Consider the following 17,523-nt stretch of genomic DNA (forward strand, 5'->3'; position numbering starts at 1 on the left):
AGTTAAATGCTCGCATTCTTTTTCTTTGGTTCAAGATGATGCCTTTGATTATTCTACTTCGTACACAATTGTGTCAGTGGTGATGCAAAGAAGAATGCGATGTCTTCTTAACTAAAGCGTACGTTCTAGCGAGAGGTAATGGTGTGCTGCCATCATATATCTCATGACTATTTAGGAAAGCGGAAGCGTTTTGGGCAGTGCACGCTTTGCCCCGGGTTTCTTTTTTTCGCTCCTTATCTTGCTAGTACGTATTTTTTTTTTTTTGGTAATCCATTTCTTCGCTTCGAAAGGTCACCTCCTACTTTCTCCTCTTGATCTGGCTGCAATTTTCATTTACCGCCGCGTATGACCTGCTTCGTCGTTCTTAACAACAAAGTCTCTATTAGCTTTTTGAACTACTGACATCGGTTATTAATACATCCCTTTATTCAAAACAGACGAACAACAACCCCGAACGCCACACCTATCGCACTCAGCGATTTGCCATTGCGTATTTTTGGCTCCTTTTACTTTTGAATTTCGAGCTTTCCTTCTCCAAACCCTTTGGGTATTGTGGAACTGCTAGAACCGTGACAGCAAATGTTCTTCAATATATCCGCCCCTCCACTCACGAACGCCCGCCCCTTTCGCAGAAGGTCGTGTTCCAGGGACGATTATAGCTGCAAACAAGAGACACCAGTCTTGGTGATTCAAAATACAAGGGACCTGCAAGAGGCGCTCGAAAAGTTTACCCTCCTGAACAATTCTCTGCTTCACTTGGTGGTGCGTGAATCCCAACAGGACTGCGATGACGAGCTTTTGGCGCTTTACAATCTCTCGAAGAAATGCCGTCTTGGCACCTTCCTCTTACGGAGTGTCAGTATAACATACCACGCCCATAACAATGATGACAGCCACAATCCAATTCGACTCATGACCATAGTGAATTTACTAAACCAACTTGATTGGAACTCCTGCAGTCTTGTGCGTGTGGACTTACACATCAACTATCTCCATGAAGACCCACGGTTAAAGTTGATTGAAGACTTGCCTGTCATCATCACTGTGCACGGCAAGACTCTTCTTTCGAAGGATGTCTCGGAAGATGCCAAATTGAGCTCAATAGCGCAGTCGTACCCGTACTTAGAAGGAAGTTTATAGTCAATAGGAATTTTCTTTCTACATTTCTATCTTGCCATCCTTTCCTATCTGGTAGCATTATTAAAACCTTTCCAATATTTGCGCGCAAACCTCTATTGTCTTGCGGTGCGAAAACAAAAACTTTACTTGTAGTCCCATGAGTTATCTCAAAGAGGGTATGTAATAGACGAATTGAACCCTGAAGAAAAGTTATACTAACGACAGATATTGATCTTTCAGCACTCAAAGTGTCTAGATTACGATCTATATTACGGGAAAACAATGTATCATTTCCAGCCGGCGCAAAAAAGAAAGAATTGGTGCATTTGTTGGAGAAACACATTCTCCATCCGAAAAAACAATCCGAAATCAAAGTTCCATTGATTGACGCATCAGGAGCAGAGAATCCAGAGACCAAGTCTAATGAGAAGAAAAGAAAGTCAAAAGCGAAATCGAAGAAGACAGATAAAACGCCTCCACCAAAAGGTAATGTCTTTGAGGTTGATTCTGATTCGGAATCAGACATTCTTTCCCCAAGAAAGAGAACAAAACTCTCTCCTCAAGTAACTTCACTTGAAAAAAATAAGGAATCGAAGAGAAAGCATGCAAGGGAAACAAAAGCCGAGTCCAAAGTTCAAAAGTCTACGGATAGTGTAAAAGCAACAAGAACGAATGCTCCTAAGGACATTGACGAAGAGAGTGAGGAAGAGAGCCGCGAAACCTTAAACGCAGAAGAAGAAAGTAATGAATCTGCAACGCCAGGAGATGGAAGCAGTGCGCCGACCAAGTCAAATAAAGAGCAAAAAATGAAGAGTCCTTTCTCTCCTGAAGCTTCGACAGAAAGTTCTGGAGAAAGCGAAGATAACTCCCACTCTATTACTATTGACGATTCAGAGCGCATTGATGCGACGCAAGACTCACTGAAAGCAGACAACACAAATTCATTCGTTGATGCAGCTCAGGAGTTTGACTCTTCTTTGCGCAAACTCAAAAGTAAGAGGAACAACGACAAAGCTTTTAGCGAGGAGAGAGACGTTGAACTCGCTAAGCTCCTTGGAGTGGATATTGGAGGAGTCAAACCAAAGAAAAATGGGCGTCGAATCATCACTCCAAGACGCCCTATAATAATTCACGGAAAGCGACTTTCCTCACAAGAAGTTCTTCATTTGCCTAATGAAGTGGAGTCAGGAGCAATCAATGCAGATGCTTCTTCAGATGACCAATCACTGGAGGGTTCACTCTCAGATGAAATGGACGCCAAAACAGAAACAGAGTTTGATAATGAAGATGAAGATGAGCTGGATGAAGATTTTGATCTTGAAGTGAATAAAAACACTATGACTGCATCTGACTTTGATGACGAAAGTGATTCAAGTACTAGAATCAACAGACACAAACGCAAGTCATCTAAAAAACAGAAGGCGAGACCACATATAAGCATCCAGTCCTTCTTTAAGAGTGTCACATATCTTTTGGTCTGGATTGCAGTGTTAGGAGCCAGCTTATTTGGATATTGGTACAGAGAACAGACATTTTTAGTGGGCTATTGTGGGCAAGAAATATTCAAACCAACTATTCCCAGCACACCCCAAACTCCAAAATTCTTGGTAAATTTTGGAGCATATCTCGACAAAAATTTCAGACCACAATGTGTTAAGTGTCCCCAACATGCAAGATGTTTCTCCAATTTGAATATCGGTTGCTATGATGATTTTGTGGAGTATGCGCCATGGTATTTTCCATACGTTCCTATGATCGATCCCACACTGAAAAGATGCGTTCCCAATACTAAGAAGGCAGAGAAAATTGAAATCATGATTGATGTTGCTCTTGATTTATTGCGAGCAAGAAACGCTAATAAGAACTGCGGCAACACACTGGATCGAGACTTCGAGGCTGGTCTTCCGACAACAGATCTTCACGATATATTGTTGAGTCTTAAAGCACCATACATTACTGAAGAAGAGTTTGAAGAACTTTGGGCTCGTTGTGTGGTGGAGTTGGAAGCAAAACCCGAGATAATTGTAAGGCAAGTTCCATTTAATTTTTCATCTTCTATAAAGACACATACTAACAAGCGGCAGGTTGGATCCCGAGCTCATCACGATCTCTCCAGAATTGACACTAACAACACTGTTGGCACGACGCAAACCAAGGACAAAGTTCTTCGATCAACGTCCTTATCGCACATTAGCCTAAAGTGCCAAATGTCCAATACTGCCACGGGCATACTTCTTCGTTTTAAACGGTTTTTGCTTGCAGTAGTTATCGCTACTACTGCTGCATTTTATGCCCGTTACAAGTATCAAAAAATGCAGTATCACGCACAGCAAGTGGAGACAGTCTACAAAGAAGTTTTAAGCAAACTCCAGCGCCAGGCGAAATTGGCCGCTGAAACGAGCGAGCTTCCGCCCTACATTGGATCAATTCAGCTCCGAGATCTTATTCTCAGCCATGAAAGTAATTTGGCAAGGAAAATGCGTCTATGGGAAGCGGTGAGCCGCAAAGTAGATCGCAATAGCAACGTGAGACACCAGTTGCTTGAGATCCACGGAGATGTTATGAAAGTGTGGGAGTGGGTCTCTGTTCTCGATTAACTTAGATGTATTTATAAATCACAACTCAGTCTTGGCCACGGCGTCGGCCAACTCGGCCAAGTCGTCTTCCGTTCCGGCCAAGCCCTTCTCGAATATTTCGCGTCCGGTCATTTTTCCGTTATGCATTTCTTCGTAGCGTTTCTTGTCCTTGAGTTCAAACTGCATCTCTTCACGGAACTTTTTGCGCCATTCAGCGTACGACTCCTTGGTCACTTTGGTACCGTGAAACTTCTTTTGCTCCTCTCGTTCTTGTGCTAAAAGTTTCTCATCATACTCTTGCTGTGCACTGTCCACTTTTTGCTGGAACAAGAGTTCTGCCTCATCTTTGAGTAGTGCCACCAATGCAAAAACAGATGGCATCCCGAGATTGAGTTCTGCTTCCTCCTGAAGCTTGGCCAACAACTGCGCCAAGTCAGTTTTTTCTAGCTCAATGGTCTCGGCCAAACTAACAAACTTTTCTGTGTCATCGTCACTGTCACTGTCATTCTCTTCTTCTTCGGGCGCTTCCGAAAATGCTTTAATATTGAGTCTAGGAGCCTCTTCTGGGTACTTTGGCGGATACTCCACTCCAAGAACAAGCGTATGTTTTGTATCTGAGACAGTTTCTAGCGCCACATTAATGGAAAACTGTGTTGGCGAAACGAGCTCTAATTCATCGGGATAAATGGACTGGAGCACTTCGATCTCCTGCTTCTGTTCTTCTAAGGGGTCCATACTGATGGGAAGAGATGAAAATCACTCGAAATAGTTGAGGGTAGTGCGAGATCCGGAAGACGCTAAGACAAAATGCAATTGCAAGTACAAGAAGAGAAAAGAGAACAAAAGTGTTTGACGTAACATAAGACGGAAATTGGAAGCTGCCATGGCCTAGAAAACTTAACAGAAATACATAGTAAGGCAGAATGTCACTAAGTTGATTTCACCTCTTTGAGCATGGCATTCCATAAACTTTATGTGGTTCCTGTGGGTAACGCCGCACCTGAACCAAAGATGCAGTTTCTTAGTTCAAACAATAACTGATCTTTCCACTAATACTGGTCATTCACAGACCACTCTGCTCGACCCAAGAGAAACTGCAACAAAACTATTTTGCCATCACACGTCCAAGGACCCAAATCATCTTCTAGAAGTGGGGATATTTTTCTAGCATACATCTTACCCATTCGTTTCTGGAAATCACGATGAGTCCGTCCGGCGAGTTTCCCCCCAGCACAGTAATCAAAGATTTCGCATATCCAGAGTCACACCCGTTGCGTTCGGGAAACTATCCAAGCGAAGGTAGCTCAGACGACGAATTGGACGTGTTTTCTACACATTCTCACGTAACCAGTTCTGGAGACACACAAATATATTCTTCTGATGAGATAAACCGAAGGGCCGTTGCCCTATTTGACTTTGAGCCTGAAAATGACAACGAGGTTGCCCTTTTCGAAGGCCAGGTTATTTGGATTTCTTATAGGCATGGTCAAGGTTGGCTTGTGGCTGAGGATCCAGACACAGGGGAAAATGGACTAGTGCCAGAGGAATATGTGGACATTTTCTATGATGAGGATACGGGGGACGTTGCTAAGCCATTCATGCCCCAAATACTCCAACAATTTGCTCGCGGGAACGAAAGCGAGTGGGAGGACGTGGATGAAGACGAAACAGAAGATGTACATACCGAGTCTCCTGGAGATAATGGGGCGTCGCAATTGCTACTGAAGAAGCTACTGCAAGTTACGCTAGAAACACCTACTCTGGAGGAGTAAACTAACAAAACTGCAAGCATACACATAGGCCATGGACTTTAGGAGAGCCATTGTAGGTGGTTATAGAGCTAATTACGATCGATGACTGGATTTTTCGGCTTACTAATGTAGAGTAGATTTGCTCAAAATATAGAAAGCCATCTCATTGCTTTCAACTTTTGCATATGGATTCATTGTATTATCTGGCCGTTTTTACTCAAAGTCGCAATTGAATTTTCTTTTAATGTCAGTCTTGAACAAGTGTTGAACACTTTTCGTCTGTGGCTTTCTTAAGACATTTTTGTACGTAATATAAGAATATTTTGTCTTTTCATGTCAACTTTCGAGAATTAAAATTACGTGTCTATCTCATTGGGACGACCAATTAATAATTTCTTGAGTTTATGCTTTCTAAGTAACCAAAACTTCCTCAACTTAATTTAATTCAGAAATAAGACTCATGTCACTTGCCAAAACTAATTTCACTTCTAGGAAACCAGTTTATACACCAATTTTGACAAACTGTTGGCGACACTTGGATCAGAGATGCACATCTCATCTGCAGTACCTATAACTTCTGTTTACCAAACCAATGCTGGAGAAAACTCTTTCGGGGCCCCCTACTGCTGAAGTAGCCCTGATAGCCCATCCACAATCTTCAGCTAGTGGGGAAACCTCGATTGTCATTTTGGGGTCTGCATTATCCGGAGATTCCTCTAGGGAACTACAAGCAAGTATACCTGATTCGGCGAATGTTCTCAATGAAGATGAGGTTAGAATTAATGGTTCCAAATCACAGAATTTGCCACCTACAACGATTGCATCTACTTCTATACTGAATATTAAAACAGAAGAAAATGTCGAGCAAAAAGGAACCCCACGAACAAGAAAACCTCGACCTAACGCAGGCTATATTCAATTGTACAAGCATTACACCGAAAAATTCTTTGATCTAGAATACTTGGAACGAAGCAAAAAGAGCAGTCTAAAACCGAGCAAAATCACAACACAACGGGCATTCTATTTCCCGCGTCATCGAACTGAAAAATTCGTCTCCAAGCCAGATAATTCAATTGATCCAGAATTGGAAAGTCTCGATCCAGAGAATAAGGGAGGTGTGAAAGAATATGACATCTCCAGTTTACCTGGCTCGTGGTGGACATCGAATGAGAAGGATATTTTCTTTCGGTGTTTAGCTCGATTTACAATTCATAGAATCGAAGAATTTCGGCGCTATATTCCTGGAAAGACCGAACCAGAAATCATGATGTATTATAACCTACTAAAACGAGAGCTTGCTCGCGTTAAACGAACGAAACGAGTAGAGGTGACGTTTGAAGATTATCCTCGAGCTGAGTCAGATGCATCTTATTCTGTTACTCATACATACGAAAGCAGGTCTTTTCGTGGAGCTAGCTACTCTAATCTTCCAATAGCCCACGAACTGAGCGAAGAATGGATTGAATATGAAGACTACCAAAGTTCTCTTCTTGGTCCAGTAACTGATGCCCATCAAAATAGAAAAGAGTTGGCCAAACGAAATAGAATCTTGGAGGAAACTGGGAAACACCTCGAGAAAGCCAAGGAAGAAGGCGATCTTACATTAATTTATCAAGCCAACGCGCTTCAACTTTCCCAAATATTCAGGAAAAACAGCATTTACCCATGTACATCAATTGCAAAAGCACGGCTGGTAAACGCCGATGTACTATTGTTACTTGATGAATTCGTACGCCAGAAAGTTCGAGAGATTATCGGTACCATCATTGCAGCAAAGGCTTCTGGAAAACGTGAAGAAGCTTCAAGCGCCACCACAATAACTTCTAAGGAAGTGATTTGGGCATGCGACATGCTCAAGATGTTTGAAACACCAAAGAGCGGCACATACTCAAAGGGCCGAGATGGGAAGGCGCCAAGTCTAGAGACATACTGGCAAAACATTGCTCTGTCCTTGGGACTAAATATTGACAGCGAAGGCGAGAATGTTACATTACCAGATTCAAATCGAATAGAAACCTGCGAGAAACTATCCCAGCAGAGGTATCCACCGTTTCACATCTCTGTTACCAAAAGGAACATGTCTTCGGAACATTGCTGTCCAGAATATGATATTCGGAGTGTGGATTTTACTTCTCGTGGTGTAATTACTGACACTGATCATGAGAATAGTTCCCTGGAGACAGACGGTGAAAAGAATTTGCAAAGTATTAAGTGGCAAGATCTTCCAGTGGCACAAACACTTCCTAAGAAAAGAGGTTTCGAGGATGTTTTGGTAGAGGAAATGTGTTTTGTTCAAGAAACTTCTGCACTCAAAATCAGTGATTCACAAAGAGATACGAAGCAGTTAGCAGATGATTTGAGCTTTTTTACTGACGATGAAAGGCCGCCAGCTGTATATCCACGCGAGGTTATTGACATGGATGAACTTTACAACATTCGCCTTTGGGGACTCACTAATATCGAGAAGCTTTGTCCGCAGAAGTTGCGTGATGTCTGGGACCATTCTTTTTCCGAGTATTGAAGCTTTGAACTCCACATAACCACTTTGTATATTTCTGCAATCTATGAAACGAAGAACTTCAAGATGGCAATGATGCCCATGTCCTGTGCTATCAAAACCAGGGCGCAAACTGCCATGATCGCCGTCTCATGTTCACGGAAAAAGCATTTCCACGTGCGCTCTTGGTTTTCAAGCAGAACTGGGCGGTATAGTTCGGCATAATCTTTAACGTTTTCGCCATTAACGAAAACAACCACAACATGAAGGATGAAGCGGTGGATCAAAGTGAACTTCAAGCAGCAGCAAACCAACTTGTATAGTAAAACGATTCTTGGAGCGTCTGCCAATTGGAACGTGAAATTAACGAATGCAAACGAATGGGTAATAAACACAGGCAACAAGTTGTTGTTAGTCTCCGTAAGCATGGAGATTCTCTTCAAATCTGGGCGAAAAGAACCAGCCTTCTCACTCTCTTCTTTTGAGTATAATTTCTCCACGACCGTCATCGCGAGAACAACATACGGAGCAATGATCTGTGATAGCATGAAAAACTTAAGAATCTTGCTGCAGTCAGTGTACAAGAGCGAGTAATTTGTAGGCAACATCAACATAGCAATACCGGCGTTTTGCGCAAGAAAAAGGAGAATCTCGAACGCTTTATTGGATTTCCGTGCAAGCCCGTTTCTGCTGTGAGAGGGGAATCTGATGATGAACATAATATTGACTAAGTTATGCCAAAGCTCTTGGACATAGTCGTCAATGCTTAAAAATGCCAAATCATGTGTGGACGCTTTGATTGCCAGTAACACAAAAAGCGTAATTGCCAAAACTGCAGCCACAAAGGACAAAACAATGGGGTTTCCGATCCTGTTGCATAAAATTTCGTCAACGAAGTATGTAAATTTTGCAAGCTTAGACGATGTTGTATAGAGTGGGGATGACATTGTAGATTGCGTTTGGAATGGGGCTAATCAATGAGAAACAGCAAGCAAGATGAGTGAGGAATAATGGAACACACAAGAAACAAGAAAACTATTGCCGTTCTTGTGAAGTAGGAAAAGAAGGGAAAACGAAACGAGAACGAAAATGAAAAGAAGTTGTCGTAGACGTGATTGACGATGCTTCGTGAAACGCTTTAATGAGAAATGACACAGCGCTTGAATGACCCACGTGTTGCATCTAATAGAACAAGCTCCGTATAATTTGGAAAATTAGGAAGCAGTGATGTTCTTACCAAAGAGAAAAAATAAAGATGTTCGTCGTGGAGAATAGAGAAAAGAACAAGGGAAAATTTTGCGACTGGTTTTGCCGACCCTCAAATACTGACCTGAAGTCCATGGGCTTGAATATATTTAAGCGCGCTTGCGGCCTTAGAAACTCGTAAATGCACATCAAACACCGCACAGAGGACGTAATGTGTTTAGTGTGCAATGGCAAAGTTATTAAATCCGGCTCACGGAATATTTGACTTAACAACACCAAACGCTGCGGAGACAACTAATGATATATTTGCGTACAAGACAGGATAGCGGAGGTAACAGAAATAACTCATATCCTCCCATGCGACCGTTTACCAGGTCCTATTTTTATCAGCTCGCCATTACGCGGAAGGAAATTAAAGATATGCACTCATATTGTGTGCAGAAATTTCAGGTTCTGTCACACCCAAGGCTCTAAGTTTGGAGCGGAGACCGTGAATAGGAGTTAAAGCAGTGCCTGACGGCCCTGCGCTGGAATATTTCTATTTCCGGTCCTTTCCTGTCCAAAAAGTAAAAAGCCACAAAACTGCACCGGCATACGTTGACGTTAGCAAAAGCGACGTCACGTTGCAGTTTATGGTTTCCATTTTTGAAGCTGACAAAAGACGTGACGCTAAGACTAAAATGGAGTATCCTTTCTTGTGTAAGGATCTCACATTCGAAAGTGGCGATGCTGTATAGAAACCCGTACCCCACAACTGTGTTTACATGTTTCATAAATCAAACACAAACCTTGACGCATCATAATGAGTGTTTCGACGAAGGATGTGGGCCACGATATCTCTCGCATCCGGAAGGCTCAACTGGGAGATCTCCTTTCGCCATCGAAAAAACTAAAAATTGTCGAGAGATACCGGATGACTGGCCAAGACTTTCGAACGCGCTTTGCTAGCAGTTCGCTTGACAGCCTTTCCGCCAACAGACGTATTCAAAGTCTTGAACATGATATTAATGAACTTCAGGAATCGCTAGCATCGACAAACAAGCACATCATGGTTTTCAAAACATCCATGTCGAACAAAGAGTTGGAGAACTGCAAACTTGAAGATGATATGGTGAAGTTAGATCAGGAGCTAGAGCATTCTCTGAATGACGTGGAAAAATTGCAGGAGTACGAGGCCGATTCCTTGCTATCGTTACAGAAGATGTATGAACGAAGAATAAAGGAGCAGAACGTATGTCACGATGAGAGATTAATGAAATTGAAAGAAGATACTTCCGATACCATCAAAGCTGCGATAGTCAAAGCAAAGCAGGATGCTTTGCAAAAAAAGCTGCTTCTTCAGACTGAAGTTTCCAGCCTAAACATCAGTATTCGGGGACATTCTACTGATACCACTAGAAAGCTTATAAAACTCAAAGAAGATCACCATAAGAAGCTTCTTGAATTAAAGGCTAATATGGACCAAATTATTACCGAGCTCAGCCAAGAGAAAGAAATTATAGAAAAGGAGACAAGTAACAAAGAAGCAGATCTTGAACATCTTAGAAGCATTTCCATCGTCAATTTACAACTGGAGGTTGATTCGTTGAATCTCAAATTAACTACATTGAGAAATCAGTATGCACAAAACGAAACAGAGATTAAACAGTTGAAAGAGAGTCTACATACAATGCATCAAAAAGTTGAAGAGCTCCGATCCTCTTGTGGCTCAAAATTGAAAGTGATTGAGGAGTATCGGACGTCTGCATCGGTCTTGAAAAGTCACTTTCCATTGCTAGAGGAACAAAGACGAGTGTTGCACAACAGAGTACAGGAGATCAAGGGTAACATACGTGTGTTCTGCAGAATAAGACCCGTGGCTGATGGTTCCGACTCGCTTTCATCCTTCCAATTATCTGCTGAAGGTAACCTCAATGAACACGGTAAAGAGGTTCTTACAGTCTCTAATTCTGAAACGCCACTGAATAGCACGCAATTCTATCTTTCCAGCAAAAAGCTGAATGCTTATCAATTTCAGTTTGACAAACTATTTGGAATGGAAAAGTCAAACCTTGATATTTTTCCCGAAATTTCCCAACTTATCCAGTCATCACTCGATGGTTACAATGTTTGCGTATTTGCGTACGGCCAAACTGGATCTGGAAAAACTTGGACAATGGCACACAAAGATGATGGAATGATTCCCCTCTCTTTCAAAAAGATCTTTGAGGATATCAATGACTTAAAAGCACAAGGTTGGGTTTATGATGTAGAAGGTCAATTTGTGGAGATCTACAATGAGCAGATCGGAGACTTGCTCGCAGCTTCACATGGCAACATTAAATGTGAAATCAAACATGATGATGAATCAAAGCACACGACGGTGACAAATGTCACAACTGCCAAAATGCATTCGGAAGAGGAAGCATTAAGATTCCTCGTAAACGCTACAAAGAATAGGTCGACGGCAAGTACCATGGCTAATGAGAGATCTTCAAGGTCCCATTTGGTGTTCATGCTCAAAATCAAAGGTGTTCATCACAAACTGGGAAAAGTGAGTGCGGGCACTCTTAACCTTATTGATTTAGCTGGTTCTGAGCGGCTAAAAAGCTCGCAAGCCAAAGGTAGTCGATTGAAAGAAACCCAATCAATTAATAAATCTCTCTCGTGTCTTGGAGATGTTATAAGTGGATTGGCACAAAATAATGCCCAACATATCCCCTACAGAAACTCAAAGCTCACTTATCTTTTGAAACACAGCTTGGGAGGGGATTCGAAAACGCTCATGTTCGTGAACATTTCGCCTTTAAAAGCCAACTTGAGCGAATCCATCAATTCGCTTCGATTTGCCACAAAGGTGAATAGTACGAAGTTGCAATGAAATATATAATTATGTACAAAGTTTAGATTATTCTTCTTGTGGCTTTAATAGTAAGTTTTGGTCTGGTGCATACCCAGAAGCAGGCTTAAGCAAACCACTGCTTGAAACGACATCCCACAATTCTTTATGGTTTTTTTTTGCCCAGTCAACCACTTGAAGTTGCTTTTCTGGATCGAGGCAGAAATTATACATGGCAAGCATCATGTCGGAGGAAAACTCAATGTTGTAGTCGTCGATCTCTTCAATCAATTTAAATGCCTCCTCGACAAATCCATGGTAGACATGAGCAATCACATACTGCTTGTATATGCCATAATTCGGGAAAATACCGAACTGAGATAAGTTATTCCAGAATTTCTTCACATATAACATATCGCTGTATGTATATGTCTTTATCATGATTTGTATTGTATCTTCATTAATACCTCCGCTTTCTTTTGCGTCCGCTGAGAGTGCAAGGAAAAGATCTCTCACTTTTCCGACATTTTGCAAATTTGAATAGGCATTAAGCACGCAGTTCTGTAGATCCACGTCTTGTTTCTCGATATCTGTGTCCATTTTTAGGTATTCATGGATCTCGACAACACCCTCTTCATATAACCTGTCGCCAAATGTTCGAAGTAAATACATATATATTTCTCTCAGAGGCGGGAGGTTCACATGATGAGATCCATGCAAGTCGTTGAGCATTTTTATTTGCCGAAAGATAACCAAGGCGGCGTTCAAACGGTCAACATTGCAAAAAAACTGTAAAGTGGGTAGATAAGTGTCGAATGGAATATGAAAGTACTTGTGTAACTCGCCATAGAGTACCCAGTTTGTTTCGTAAGTTTTCTCATTATCGTATGTCAAAACAAAGTTGTGTAGCAAGTGAAAAAGATCATAATATGGCTGGTAACAGGAAGGAGAAAGAGGAATCTTCTGAGTAGATAGCTTTTCAATATTTGGAAGTTCACGCTTGAGCAACTCAATAGTATCTCCAACGCATTCCTCCAGTAACATTCTGGAAGCTAAACATGTTAAGGCCTCGACGGATACTTGGGAGGCCAAATGTTGCCTAATGAAGCGGAATTTATCAAACGTCATATTTATATCGTTCCCTTGCTCACACACTGATATAATGAGTCTGTTCAAAGTGAAAAATATTCTCGGATCATCCAGAAGGTTCCAATGCACAGACGTCACTTTCAAACTTTGTTGAAACAAATCATAAGCTAATTCTATCTTCCCCTGTTGAATAGATTTGTCGATGAGATATTTGAAAGACAAAATAGAGGGCTCATATTCTGTTGCCAGAAAGTCTTTTCGTAAAAGATCTAAAAATTCTCCATCTGGACGAACAACATCGGCGAAAAGGGATATTTGGACAATATCGGTGTACATTTCGGAGGCACCTGGATATACCTTAAGGTAGGAAACGTAAAGGTTTTTAACTCTCTCATAAATTTCTTCTTCGGACTCGACTGGATCATTGAGCAAACACAACAATTGAGCCTTAAACTTGAGTTGTTCTGAGAACTTTCCTTGATCTTTTGAAATAAAATCACAAACAAACTGTATCATTTCAATAAACTTTGACTTGTGCTTTGCCAATTCAAGTAGAAGTGCTTCTGTTGTAGCTTCTATAACAGTGTCGTCTTCAGATTCCTCTAAAGTTGTCTTGACTTTCGTCAAACCATCAGAACTAATACTTTCCAAAACCTCTTCGCATTTTAGGATATCAGAGTCATTAGAAACAACGGAATTCAAATCCGACTTGAGTTTTAGCAACTTCATTTTCATATATGCATCGATGTTTGGAAGGCTCTTAGAAATGGTGTCATTCACAGCCGCTTGAATTCGATACAAGTTCTTGTTTAAATCCTTGTATTCGTGAGTTTCGGGATTCGAATCTGCGAATAGAGATTCAATGTAATTGATGAGAGCATCGCAGAAATCTCGATTGATGAGGACATGGTTTGTCTCTTCTAAGGATACCACTGTCAAAAATCCTTCGAATTTATTAAGATCTAACTCTTGTTCCTCTTGAAAATGCAGAAATGTTACCTTAGTAAAATCAGATGGGAGAGACTCGGCCTTGTTTTTTGTGATATAGGATAAGACCATTGGAAAGCTGCTAAACTTGAGCCCCTGCCCAAGTTGAATGACTTTCACTAGAACCAGCGAAGGACATTCATTCTCGGGCTTCACGAAAAGTTGAGTTAAGCCAAGCATGAACTCTGGAACGGGCAAAGTTGGAGTATTCTTCACAGCATCAGTCGTCTTAATGAAAAGGGACTGTGCCACATCAGAAGACAAAACATTCTCTACTCCCTTTTCCTTCCTTAACGCTGTGAAAACGTTATTTACAACCGCCAACACTTCTTTGGTCACATTAGAATCATCAAGTTGGTCTATCAACGCCAATAATTTGGTCTGCAAAAGTTTCTGGCGTAGATTCGATGGGATCTCTGTGCTTTTCAAATAATGCTTTAAGTCATGAATGTTACTTGAGATATTGTCTTTAGTAAGTGATTCTCCTTCAAGAATTTCTATCAGCGGTCGGCTTCTTTTATATCGTTTGTTCGGTGTAACCCAGTTGTATCGTCTAGGTAATATAGACAGATATAATGAAGGAAATTGATACCCACTAAGCCCGTTCCGGGTTGCCGGTAGTCGTCTTAGACTGTTCAATGTGAGCCTTAGCATGGAATGTAGAACGTCAGAGAGCGATAAAGTGAATTACACTGCCCATTTCGCGATGTGCGAATCCAGCTTACGGAAGAATGTATAAAGAATAAATCGATTTATTTACAATTATAGAATAAACATTTGCAAAGCTTTATTCGCCTTCTTCGTATTCGGGCAAATGCTTTTGATATCTACGAATGGCCCAGTTTTTTCCAATAAACTGCACGCTGGGGTCACTTTTGCCTTCTGAAAGAGTATACTCTTTCCAAAACGCAGGGTCTTTGAATTTGGGGTCTTCGGGTGCGAACTTACCCAATTTTTGTCTTAGATCGAGAACCCGTTCACGTAATTCCCCGGCGAGGGCTGAGCGGAGCTTTTGAGCGGCAGGTCCGTTTTTCAATTCTTCAGACAAATCTGTGGGGTTCTGCTCATCGGTATACTTTTTGCATAAATCTCTCCACTCTTGTCTGTATTTCTCTATCTTTTCATCTGAAACTGGATCTCCAAATATGATATCGATTTCAGCGCCCAAATTTTGAGGTAACCATCTCTTAAGCCCTACATCCTCGGCGTGCTCTGGTGCAATTTTTTCAAATCCATGAGCAAAAATAGGAACGACTACAGGGGCTCTAGTGCTTTCCAAGATGAGACGAGAAACACCCCACTTGAAATATCTCATAGAGTTGTTATTTGGCTCCTTCAATTGTAAGACAAATCCTTCTGGGAAAACATGAAACCACGATGTCTTCGTTCTTATAAAGGGGGATTTGGACATGAGAAGATATGTTGACTCTGGTCCGGGTTTGACACTCTTTGCAACGCCAGATACATCTTCGGGGACTGAGCCTAATTTGGTGAGCTCTTGAACAATCGTCGGTTTTTCGCATTCAGGTGTCCACGGGCTGTATTCCAAAAGGAAAGTGTCATCGGGACTGAGGATTCTTATTGCTGCGTCAAGAGAAGGTTGGAAGGGACCCTCTCCGAATCTTTTTGTGCCTAGAATCTTTCCCAAGTTGAAAAACCACGATAATTTTGGTGACGAAAAGCAGATGTTGTGAGCTCCAAAACCCCATCTAATGGTATCGATGTCTGTGTGAAAACGCATCGGGAGAAGAGCATAGAAAGACGGATCATCAACAACAGACATATGATTCATAACTGTCAACAATGATCTCTTCTCCTGTCTTGCCTTTGCGAGGGCCGCATCTAGTTTTTCAATGTCGTGAAGTTGGGGCTTGTACAATAAATTAATGAGAAATTTGGTCGGGAGAATCATCCCCAAACATGTGGCATGGGACGCATAGTTCCAGAAAGCCGAGGTTCTAGGGTATTCGGAAAGGAAATCATCACCCCGCTTCAAAACGTCAGGAAACGACATATTTGTGCTGTGGTTAGAAACACCCAATGGTTTGGTGAATGGAGTTTTTGTTTGTTGGATTTTCAGAGATTTTTTCGCACCCACTAAGTATTTTTTGGACCGAAACGTGGGGTATCATGTGAAGATGAGGTGGCCTTATCCATAGAGAAAATCTTATCAAATGCCAATCGAGGATCTCCATCACCTATTTGAATGCTAGCGAGAACTCTTTGGAATATTTGGTGGTGAATTGGTGCTAAGAATTGAGGTGCGTGTTCTTTACCCCACGCATTAGCGATAGCATCAGCCAGGAGGAGATCAATTTCTGCTAGTAACAGACTCCAAACTGCCAGTCCATCTACATAGTTGGATCCATAATCGCTGAAGTCGAAAGGCAGGATTATAGGAGCACCGTGGTCCTTCTGCGTGTCATTCATTTGTGGCAAAAAAGGATCCAAAAGACCTACAGCACTTAGGTACTCATTGTAGGTTACGCCGTTCTCTTCGAGAAATACCTTGGCTAACATCTTATTCCGTATTTGGTTAAGCCGTTGGTCAAGATCGGGGAGCAAATCCCCGACGGAAAGATCAACTGCACGCCTAAATGCAAACGAGTTTTCATTAAGAATGCGTCTGTGAAAACAATTTGCTATTTCACTATCAACGTCTTTCTCTGTTGCTAAATGATGTGTATAACCACCTGCCATTACCAAAGAAATGAGGCACAAAAACATTAGTGGCGCGACGAAACGACAAGACCTACCATGGGTTTTCGTTACGAAGTGGCCCAGAATGAAGAAACTTCAGTCAACTTCTCCGTAGATCCATACGAAGATAAATGCCATTTGGCCGAAGAACGGCAAAATTGTCTTTTGGAAAGATTAAGGGCTAATTGTTCTTTTAATACTAGCGCAGGGAAACATACATTTATGCTACAACTTATACTTCTGAGCAAAGTAAAATTGTCTGACAAGCACATTATGAATATCCTTGGCCTAAAAGAATATAGCACAAACCATTGCAGGTTATACAGCCTGATTTTGAATTTGCTTGGGCATATTGCTAGTCAACTCAAACTTATTTCAGTTTCTCTTCATTCCTTCCCATTAACGGACTTGCAAGATTTATGTTATCGCGTCGCTGATTGCTTTGACTCTCTATTCTACGTGCCAGTCACAAGCAGCCATGATGATCTTAGTTGTGCTTTGTCTTTTACTTGGAATGATCGCTTTAATAGCATGTGGCCCCTTTTGTATTTATTGGCTAGAGAATATGAGTACAAGTAGGGTGCTTCTTTCTTTTTTGGCTTAATGCGCGGCTTATAACATGAAGTATAAACCGTACCAACTACGCAAATTGCAATGCACCAAGCACAAAAGTGTAGCCAAACATCTAGAGTGTAAAACGTGAAGTATCAATGCAGAAGAGATAACTTCTTCCTAAAAAAAGAAAGAAGTATGAGCCAAATGTAATCCTGTGAACTTCAG

At 41.5% G+C, this 17,523-nt stretch overlaps 10 protein-coding genes across 10 annotated transcripts; 6 read left to right on the forward strand and 4 right to left on the reverse strand. All coding sequences in view use genetic code 12, as the record gives it.

Moving 5' to 3' along the window:
• Positions 1-579: 579 nt before the first annotated feature.
• FOB63_001736 (uncharacterized protein) lies at positions 580-1,140 on the forward strand (the record flags this gene model as incomplete). The annotated part of the gene is made up of 1 exon (XM_002618139.2): positions 580-1,140. One exon carries the CDS (start codon positions 580-582, stop codon positions 1,138-1,140), a length of 561 nt encoding a protein of 186 aa, XP_002618185.2.
• Positions 1,141-1,276: 136 nt separating this feature from the next.
• FOB63_001737 (uncharacterized protein) lies at positions 1,277-3,716 on the forward strand (the record flags this gene model as incomplete). Its single annotated transcript, XM_002618138.2, has 2 exons — positions 1,277-1,280; positions 1,330-3,716. 2 exons carry the CDS (start codon positions 1,277-1,279, stop codon positions 3,714-3,716), a joined length of 2,391 nt encoding a protein of 796 aa, XP_002618184.2.
• Positions 3,717-3,734: 18 nt separating this feature from the next.
• GIR2 (Gir2p) lies at positions 3,735-4,430 on the reverse strand (the record flags this gene model as incomplete). Its single annotated transcript, XM_002618137.2, has 1 exon — positions 3,735-4,430. One exon carries the CDS (start codon positions 4,428-4,430, stop codon positions 3,735-3,737), a length of 696 nt encoding a protein of 231 aa, XP_002618183.2.
• A 467-nt stretch (positions 4,431-4,897) lies between these two features.
• On the forward strand, positions 4,898-5,467 carry NBP2 (Nbp2p; the record flags this gene model as incomplete). Its single annotated transcript, XM_002618136.2, has 1 exon — positions 4,898-5,467. One exon carries the CDS (start codon positions 4,898-4,900, stop codon positions 5,465-5,467), a length of 570 nt encoding a protein of 189 aa, XP_002618182.1.
• A 571-nt stretch (positions 5,468-6,038) lies between these two features.
• On the forward strand, positions 6,039-7,967 carry FOB63_001740 (uncharacterized protein; the record flags this gene model as incomplete). Its single annotated transcript, XM_002618135.2, has 1 exon — positions 6,039-7,967. The coding sequence occupies one exon, from the start codon at positions 6,039-6,041 to the stop codon at positions 7,965-7,967; it is 1,929 nt and encodes a 642-aa protein (XP_002618181.2).
• Positions 7,968-8,008: 41 nt separating this feature from the next.
• FOB63_001741 (uncharacterized protein) lies at positions 8,009-8,890 on the reverse strand (the record flags this gene model as incomplete). The annotated part of the gene is made up of 1 exon (XM_002618134.1): positions 8,009-8,890. The coding sequence occupies one exon, from the start codon at positions 8,888-8,890 to the stop codon at positions 8,009-8,011; it is 882 nt and encodes a 293-aa protein (XP_002618180.1).
• Positions 8,891-9,951: 1,061 nt separating this feature from the next.
• On the forward strand, positions 9,952-12,009 carry KAR3 (Kar3p; the record flags this gene model as incomplete). Its single annotated transcript, XM_002618133.1, has 1 exon — positions 9,952-12,009. The coding sequence occupies one exon, from the start codon at positions 9,952-9,954 to the stop codon at positions 12,007-12,009; it is 2,058 nt and encodes a 685-aa protein (XP_002618179.1).
• A 27-nt stretch (positions 12,010-12,036) lies between these two features.
• FOB63_001743 (uncharacterized protein) lies at positions 12,037-14,697 on the reverse strand (the record flags this gene model as incomplete). Its single annotated transcript, XM_002618132.2, has 1 exon — positions 12,037-14,697. The coding sequence occupies one exon, from the start codon at positions 14,695-14,697 to the stop codon at positions 12,037-12,039; it is 2,661 nt and encodes an 886-aa protein (XP_002618178.2).
• A 133-nt stretch (positions 14,698-14,830) lies between these two features.
• On the reverse strand, positions 14,831-16,057 carry TAZ1 (lysophosphatidylcholine acyltransferase; the record flags this gene model as incomplete). The annotated part of the gene is made up of 1 exon (XM_002618131.2): positions 14,831-16,057. One exon carries the CDS (start codon positions 16,055-16,057, stop codon positions 14,831-14,833), a length of 1,227 nt encoding a protein of 408 aa, XP_002618177.2.
• A 743-nt stretch (positions 16,058-16,800) lies between these two features.
• On the forward strand, positions 16,801-17,322 carry FOB63_001745 (uncharacterized protein; the record flags this gene model as incomplete). The annotated part of the gene is made up of 1 exon (XM_002618129.1): positions 16,801-17,322. One exon carries the CDS (start codon positions 16,801-16,803, stop codon positions 17,320-17,322), a length of 522 nt encoding a protein of 173 aa, XP_002618175.1.
• Between the last annotated feature and the right edge of the window lie 201 nt (positions 17,323-17,523).

This window comes from Clavispora lusitaniae (assembly GCF_014636115.1).
Source record: "Clavispora lusitaniae strain FDAARGOS_655 chromosome Unknown tig00000038_pilon, whole genome shotgun sequence".
NCBI lineage: Eukaryota > Fungi > Ascomycota > Pichiomycetes > Serinales > Metschnikowiaceae > Clavispora > Clavispora lusitaniae.